At 35.5% G+C, this 8,879-nt stretch overlaps 1 protein-coding gene across 1 annotated transcript; it reads left to right on the top strand.

Annotated features, from left to right (window-relative positions):
* Positions 1-5,277: 5,277 nt before the first annotated feature.
* Positions 5,278-7,677, top strand: LOC146136299 (uncharacterized). The gene is made up of 3 exons (XM_083395829.1): positions 5,278-5,660; positions 5,901-6,071; positions 6,264-7,677. Exons 1-3 carry the CDS (start codon positions 5,302-5,304, stop codon positions 6,523-6,525), a joined length of 792 nt encoding a protein of 263 aa, XP_083251955.1. The 5' UTR covers positions 5,278-5,301; the 3' UTR covers positions 6,526-7,677.
* Positions 7,678-8,879: the final 1,202 nt, after the last annotated feature.

Here is an 8,879-nt window from a genome sequence, read left to right as displayed (position 1 = left end):
GTATGTTGGCATACACTAAACCAACTTTTTGTTGCTCCGCAAACCAACTTTAGAAAATAAATTGCAACACCTTGATGGGCCACTATGGAAAGTGCATTCACGATTTTTTTTGTCAACAGACAACAGACCAATCTGTCTGTTACACTAGCACTTTTGACCTTAGTTGCACATGACAACCTCAAGTTTTTTTGGTGCTGCACCAGTATGGCAGAATGCTGGCGACTTGGCGACTATGTCAGCCGAATAGTTAGCCAAAAAACCAAAGAAATTGGTGCAAAAAAAATTAAAGTAACAAAAAATTTCAAAAAAAAAAGAAAACATTTTTTTTATTTTTTTTTTGAAATTTTTTGTTACTTTAATTTTTTTTGCACCAATTTCTTTGGTTTTTTGGCTAACTATTCGGCTGACATAGTCGCCAAGTCGCCAGCATTCTGCCATACTGGTGCAGCACCAAAAAAACTTGAATTTTTTTTAAATTTTTTTTCAACATCCAATTTGCAAAATACCTTGTGGTTGTTTCCACACATATTTAATCACATATATTTTAAAAAAGCGGAAATATGTAATAAGTAATAACATTACACACTACAATTGGCAGAAATTATGCCATTTTGAAACGCATATAGACTGTTTATTATTTTAAAAAGTACACACTTTTGATCATACAATTGTTACGTGTTGGCAGTTTTACTTTGAATTGGCAAGTACTTCTATATTGAGTTGATTTCCTGTATATTGAGTTGAATTTCCAATTCCTGTTAAATGTACAGGTATAACATTCGCATCGGCATATTAAGGATGTACCAGGCTATGCTTCTCACCCTAAGGCCTAAAGTATATTTTTGGCTGTTTAATTACACAAATGCAAAAAATTATTGCGATCCGCGCGAACTTTCGCTAGGTTTATGTGTCTTTGTTTTCAACAAATCTATCCCAAAGGTAATGCATACTATGGGGCATGTTGCAATGTGACTGTGACAATTTATATTAAATTTTATTATAAATATCATTATTTCGAGCAATATAAATTGGAAATTTATCCAAAGAATATTTTTTTGTGCTTTTCAATCTGGTTTTGAGCAGGACGTTTTCACACAAGTTTTCCTGAAAACAGCTTATCTATGTAGCACTTTTAAAGCAAGAAACACAGACATGTACGTACACCCCAGGCCCCAGGTTGTACCTTCACATGTCCCATATGTATTTGTTAATGACTTTTTTTTTTGCGCCTTCGCCGCTAAGTTTTGTTGTCTAATTTTATTATTAATAGCCTTGTTTATCGCCAAAACATGGCAAGGTTTATACATTCCTTTGGCGAACACATCATTTAAGGGGCACGACTAGGGATGATCAAAGTAGAATCCCAAGGTATTCTAGAATAATAGGTTTCGAATCTTGAATAACGAATCCAGAATAGCGAATCCTAGTATATTTTTATTAAATTATTTAACCTTGATTTTGTTTGGGGAAGGGATTAATCTTAATTTACTCTACAGGGCCCAGAATCACAGCAGTAAATCGCCCAAACAATTTTTTAACATGTGTACATTATAATAAAAAAACTCTCTATGTTTAACACTCTTAACAAAGTTCTGTAAACTGTAATATGTCAACTGTCCAGGTTGTGTCCAAAACTTATATTTTTGCCAATAGTGAGAAAATGCAACACTGCACACAGAAGTCTTAAGCAATTCGGTCCTATTGGGGGCCTGAAGCTTAAGACTTCTGTGGTATTGGGGCCTGAAGCGTTATAATTATTAAATTATCGCACATTATTTGGGTTAGGGCGCTGGTTAGCGTTTGGGTTTGATTGGGTCAAGTATTGTTAAACTTAATCTTCTTATTAACATTTGTTAATGCAAATTAGTGCATTGTCCAAGACCTCAAAGTCTAAAAGTCGGACTTTTTGATCCTTTGAATGCACTGATTGTCGTAGACCTTTTTGCTTAGAACTGCACTGATTTCTGACGGATAGGGTGAAAAAACAGATACTTTTAAGAAACATATTTAATGCGTTAAGTATACCTTTATAATTAGAGAAACTCGCAGTAATAGGTAAAATTCGTGTGCCATTGCGCAGTGACAGCTGTCAGTGACAGTGACGGGCTACATAAAAAAAGTCACGACTCCTGTTGATCATAGAGTATTTTTTAACTCTTAATAATGCAGCAATATGCAACGAATTTGTTTGGCCTTTTATCGCAGTTACAATCACAACACATTTTTAACACTTGCTGAAAAAACAGATACTTTGAGAAAAATATCTGAGGCGTTAAGTAGCCTACACCTTTATAATCAGAGAAACTCGTAGTGACAGGTACAAACTCGCCTGTCATTGTGCAGTGACAGGCTAAATAAAAAAATCACGACTCTTGTTGGAATTTTATACCCTAATGCGCCATCAATACCCTGAAAGCATAATCTTCAAAGTTTTGCCAATTGGCATTTCCGAATCAGTTTAACTGCATTCCTTTTAAATAAAGAGACAAATTTTAAATTGTTAAATTTAATACGGACCCGCCTAGACATTTAGGCTTGGCTTTGCCAAGACATTAGGCCAGGGGTCGGCAACCTTTCGTAAGCAATGTGCCAGTTTATAAATATTCAGAATATCAACAACTCGCGTGCCAAAACATTTTTCTATGTTTGGTTTGGCACTGGCAACCAGGGCTGCGGAGTCGGTTAAAAAGGTTCGAGTCCGACTCCCGCCAAGTGTGCAATTTTATCGAGTCCCGACTCCCGAGTACAGCTCAGACTCTACAACCTATATTTCACCGATTTACGTAACTAAAATAAGATGGATATCAGCAATCCACTCGTAGGGATCATAGAATATATGCCATCATATAGTATTCCACCTTAACAATTTTACAGTTTACAGTTATCAGTTCGAAATTTTGCACTGCGCATGCGCACACCTCGGACTCGTTTAATTCTACCTAGTCTTACTCGAGTCCAACTCCGCAGCCCTGCTGTGATCTGACATCTTATTGACGTATCTATTGGAAGATGCCGTTAAATCTAATAAATTTTGTAAAGATACCCTAACCCTGCTGAAAAAAAAACGAACTGTCACGAACACAATACTTTGCCAGTTATTTTGGATTAGGCCTATATATTTCGAAGCTTTTCAACCGATACCTATATGAGTGTTAACAATCAGTTTCGCTTTTAGCTTGGTTTCTCAGTCGCACAAAAACACACGTAGCCTACTTACTTTTATTGCAAACTGCTCTGCTTTAACGCAGTAACCATTACGCCAATTTCAGGGCATTGTAACGTAATACGAACGGTTAGAAAAATAATTGTAAATACAACAGGTAAGACACTAATTTGTGACACGAACACTGCAGATTGAACTAGAAATGTGTGCAACCATTTGTTGAGCGCTACTGACGTAATAATAGAGTTATTGATGTGGTAGTTATTTAGGCGATATAACATGCGCGTTAAATCATTTGGCGTACCCCGGAAAATCATCTCGCGGGCCACTTTTGGCACGCGTGCCAGGGGTTGCCGACCCCTGCATTAGGCGATACATTTAGGCTTTGGTAAATCCTAAATTTTTAAACACGCTGTGACGTTTGGTCTCCTAATACGATAAGAAAACGTCAATTCAAATCAAAAGCTTACATACGCAACCAACATAAAACAAATTTGTCGTTCATTTCCTTAACCATACCGCAACGATGAGGCTTATGTAAAAAAAAACTTGCAAGCAAGCCTATGTCACAAACAAATTTGCACTCTCAAAAGGTCTCCAGGTATGCTACGACTTTGTCAGCAAGTATAACTCTTAAAGGCTTTACCATTCATTTAGTATGGTGAATAATAATAATCAAGTATCGGGAAAGATTATATTGTTCACTGACAGACAGCGTTTTGATCATTTCTTTGTTGTGAGCAGATTAGTAAGCCACTACACGTTGTCCTTTATCGTTTTGAGTGTGCATTTGCAATTTGTTACGACGAAAGTAAGAGAGACATAACGCATTGGTACGGAAGGGCTAAATCGGTTTTGGTGATGTGATTACCAGGGAGATTATTTATACCAAATAAATGAGAAATTTTGACCAGAAAAATCGAAATTGTGACAATTAATTTTGACCTTGAAATCTAATTTTTTGACAAAATTTTGACCTATGAAAAATACATTGATTTAAATATCAAATTGTTGTATAAAGTACTAAATTAGTGTCTTGGCTAGTCGTCAACCACATAATTTTGATGTTCTTGTCACCTCAAAAAGACAAACAGCGATAAAAATGCCAAAGAAATACAAGACGCTGGGTATTTTTGAAAAATGTTGTGTAAACAGTTGAAATACCAGGTAAAAACAATTGCAGAAAATTAACAATTAGGACCTAGTATATCATCCAAATAAGAAATAGGATAATTGCAAATCACAAGCGACAAAAAGGAAATACTGTTCAAAACTATTGGCTAAATCAGGAATACACAACTATATAAAGCAGGGGTTAGGGCTACAAGTTAATGATTTAAAAGGTTGAACCTGTTAAAAACAGACAAAACAAATGACGCTAAAATATGTTTACCAAAACTTACAATATTTATTGACCATAAACATTTGTAAAATGCGAAAAGTAAATTAAAACCCTATAAGTTTCATTTTTTTGACAATGAAAAATTGATTTCATGATACAACGGTAAGAGAAAGTTTGCAAAATAACGCTCAAAAATGTAGTTTTAACGTTGATAGGTTTTAGTTTATCTTGCGATCATATCAGGAAAACCAACGCGATCTTTCTTTGTTTTCTTATGACCTTCGGCGAGTTTAACTCTTTATTCGGAATGTAATACTATACATAATAGCCAATAGCATACAAAAAGACTCGCAGCATCTGTGCTGAACAGTTGTTTTTTACAACGCAGTTAACCAGATAAGTCTATTATATTGCTGTAGCAGCAAAGATAAATCAAATTTGTTTAGTATGAGGTTCAAGCATATTGTACAATGTTTTTTAGCTGCTTGACAAATCAAATGCTGAAATTACGACCAGCCAAGTTCTATTCAGGCAAGGGGTTGTTTCGCAATTCAAATGGTAACTTGAAATGTTATACCTGAAAGATTAAGGTAGGGCAAGGAAAACATCAATTTTTGTATTTTTTACACTTCCAAACGTAACACTTAGTATTACCGACCTTGAAGGTTATCTGAAACGTATTGTACTTCAACACAAAATAGTTTTCGTAAATCTTATGTTGTATTTTATCTTGGTTTATAGCCTTATTTGTCTTATTCAGGTGGTAGTTTGGCAAGTTGCACTGTGGGCGGAAATTATGTCCCAACATGTACTGTTTAAACGTGAAATCGTACCTATACCGGGCGTTAAGTTGTCGGGAGCAGTGCAATTTCATAGAACTGGAAATCTTACAACAGGCTCAGGTGACATAATGTATCACGACAAGACAACCAAAAATTGGCGAAGATGGGCTTACGTTAAAAACAAGAAAAATATACCGGATCTATGTACTAACATTTATGGCAATAAGATATTCATTGAAAAAATCGAAAAAGCGGCGATTGCACTTGAAGAGCGACATTTACTGGTGGCGGAAACCTTGTGGCAGAGCGCCATGATAGAGACAGAGATTCAGCTGAACAATCCAAGGTCTGACAGCGCACACGCTCTCGGAAGGTAGGCTGTTTATTCAATATTTGCATTTTGGACGAATAAAGCCTTAAAGCGACTTCAAACACAAAAATTGTATGCCTATTTTACAAAATGTTTTCTGATTTGGTATATTGTGATTTTTTAATACCTGATACTGATTATTGGAGGATTTTCTTCTATCGTGCGAACTTGTATCGGCCCTCGTATAAGATTCTGATTTTTTTATTAGACAAAAAAGGCGTGTAACTCTGACTTAAATTCTAGGCTTGGAACAATTTGTATGAAAGTAGGCGATGCACCTAAGGCGATTACGTGCTTCGAGTATTCATTACATATGCGACAAACGATGTACGGCAAACACATCAGTCACCCCGAAATACTTCAGTCTCTTGTTTCTCTCGGATGTGCCTGGTCACTACACTCAAACACCCACAGGTATACCAGTACAGACAGCAAAACTATTCTCGTCTAACGAAAATAAATTATATTACATATATTATTCCTTTTTACATATACTTGTCAATTTTACTTAGCGGCCAAGGCATAATTAATGAACGATTAAATTAGGAACCGTAATATCTTTATCCTAACAGCGAATTATAAGAAAAGCACAATTTTTTGTTTTAGAGCAATCATAGTGTTTGAGAGGGCTCTAGAAATGGCAAAAACATTCCTGCACGAAAAAAAGAATACGTCATACGCTGCACAAGCACAAGTTGCCGAAATATTCCATAACTTGGGAGCCTGCTGGGAAAGACTCCATGAACATCACAACGCTCTCAAGTGTTACGAAAATGCAAACAAAATTCGGCATCTTATAGATACTCCAGAAACGTGTGTTAGTGCGAACGTGAAACCGCAGTTTTTAGCACATAACCTACCGTATTAAAGACGTAACATTTTGTAATTAACCGCGTCTTAACTAAAGCTAGAGTGCACACAGTTTGTTTTTTAATGTACAAAAAACGGCGACTGGTGAAGTGTAATCGTGTTTTATCTGATTTTTTGTAAAAAGTGCTTAGTCCTGTTAGGTAAATGACGGGCAACAGCTCCAAACCCACTGTACAATTACTCATGTCTTTCAAAACATAGAAACAGACATATATAGGTGAGATAATATTGTTAGCAGAGTAATGCTGTGCTAAGTGAAAAAAATCTGTAATAAAAAATAAATCGTAGTAACAATAAAAATTTATCATTATTTAAACGATTTATCTGTTATTATATTTTAAGTAAATGATACCTAAGTAGAACACTTTTTAAACAATAAGTGCCGTTATACTATAGAGTTTAAAAACTAAATCGTCAAAGCAGTTAGGGAATATTATCGATAAGGTTTCAAAATTTTTTTTTTATGTTTTGCATAACGTAAAAATTTGATAAAATTGCGTAATAAATATAGGGCCCACTCGACTTATTCGTCCGCAGGGCTTAGTAATCTAATTTTTATAAAACGGATTCCTGTGCACTATCCACACGCAACCCTCCTGGACATCAATTGTCTTGGAAATTGAACGAACGTAAGATTGCTAAACACAAACCTCCAAATATAATTTATTAATGACGGGCTTTGTTAGGGATGACGAATGAAGTGATTATAAATTTATTTTTGTTTCAAGCGCGACCAATTGGCATTAATAAGCAAGTATTTGCGCAAGGGCTGCCAATGGTCACGCCGATTATAACGTTTGTTTTACCGAATACTTCACACACAAAAGAGTTATTAAGTTGTTCAATTTTTTCGGTGTTTTAAAGAATATTCGGTTTCTATTTCTTTGGTTTACTCAAAAGTGGCATTGTAGTGTTTGCATTAGAGTTTCTATTTAAGATTTCCCCTCGGAATATTTTGTTGAATGTCCCTGGCCCAGAGTAATGATCGATAAATAATGCAAAAAAAATTCGACATGCGCGTTTTTCTCTTCCATAAATTGATCCTAAAACCTCTGCCGCCTAATGTCGCTTGGCTTGCTTTAAATAAAAACAATTTTCCCTCTAGTAGAACAAATGCAATTACGTCAAGCAATATGGCACATTTGCACCAGTTTTCATGTTAATTCAATGGAATTTTCGCAAATAAAATATTCATGTGTTAGGCTACTTAAAATCACAACTTGAATAAGATTGGAATAGCAGATGAGTAAGTCTTTATATCTATTTCTTTACAATAGTTAAATTTGTTAGATTTTTGTTACAGTGCATTTCTAGCGCTGTTTGCCGTTTTATTAAAAAAGGCGGTCGGTTCACATGCCTCTGTTGAAATTTGATTATGTAAATGAGATCATAGCGTGTTGTATTTGGTCCGCCCAAGCAGAATGTGTAAACAGGGCGAGTCACGACTGCCTCCAAAGCAAACGGAGTTTAAAGACCAGTATCAGATCGATGTAAGTCTTTGTGTGGCCTGAGCCTTAAGATCAGACCATACTTGTTACTTGTTTTATAGCAATTCGCTGAAGGATTAACTTAGGTTAGCTGTGAACAGTCGTCGTTAACAGAAAAAAGACCAGTGAATTTTGAGTGACGAACAACAGTAAACAAATGAGTACTTATGTTAAATGTGTTTGCTTGTAGAACAAATTTTAGCAACTTTTAAAACATAGTACTCATAAATAATACGACGCAGTTCGAAAATTTGTTAGAAATACTTCTTAACCTCTAGCAAACGAGTTAAGTTTTGAAATAGTCGGTATTAGAATAATATTTCCATCAGTCGTAATCATCGGATTTACAAGCCAGTTTTGTTGACTTTGTGGGCGTGCAGTGAAAACCGCGAAAATTAAGTTATCGGCAGACAACGGCACTTATTTTCTGTCCTCTTACCCTATCAAGAATGTCTTCAGATTATTATTGTTATCAGTCAACCGTGAAGTTCGGCAGGTTTCCAGTCATTTTAAACGCCGCAATTCGTAAGCAAGTAGCAAGTAGTTGTCAGTTTCTGCGTGTAGTTAACGGTAAACATTGTTCCGGTTGGAGGGGTTACTTACCAATGCCAGTGTTTTATGTAACACCTTTATCGAAAATAAAAAAAACAAAAATGGTAATTGGAAAGACAAAGAACAACATGTGTTCGTTTTTGATACCTTATTATTGTGTTGCAATTCTACCAGACGCAGGAATAAGACCCTATAATAGGCTTATCGTTTGGTAATGGCAGGACAATTATGTAAAATGACAGTATGAGTTGTTGGAAATGTGTTATTTAGTAGTATACATTTATAGTTTAGACAGAGTTATAAGAGAAGTCAA

Source organism: Ascidiella aspersa, chromosome 8 (assembly GCF_963924565.1).
Source record: "Ascidiella aspersa chromosome 8, kaAscAspe10.2, whole genome shotgun sequence".
Taxonomy (NCBI): domain Eukaryota; kingdom Metazoa; phylum Chordata; class Ascidiacea; order Phlebobranchia; family Ascidiidae; genus Ascidiella; species Ascidiella aspersa.
The sequence above is the reverse complement of the archived record's forward strand: the minus strand, read 5'-3'. Positions and strand labels throughout refer to the sequence as shown.

What these genes read in the sequence shown, in the direction of transcription:
- LOC146136299 (XM_083395829.1), top strand. Translation starts at nt 5,302, where the DNA reads ATGTCCCAACATGTACTGTTTAAACGTGAAATCGTACCTATACCGGGC. An exon ending in AGCGCACACGCTCTCGGAAG is followed by an intron (nt 5,661 to 5,900) that starts GTAGGCTGTTTA and finishes CTTAAATTCTAG; the next exon opens with GCTTGGAACAATTTGTATGA. An exon ending in CTACACTCAAACACCCACAG is followed by an intron (nt 6,072 to 6,263) that starts GTATACCAGTAC and finishes TTTTTGTTTTAG; the next exon opens with AGCAATCATAGTGTTTGAGA.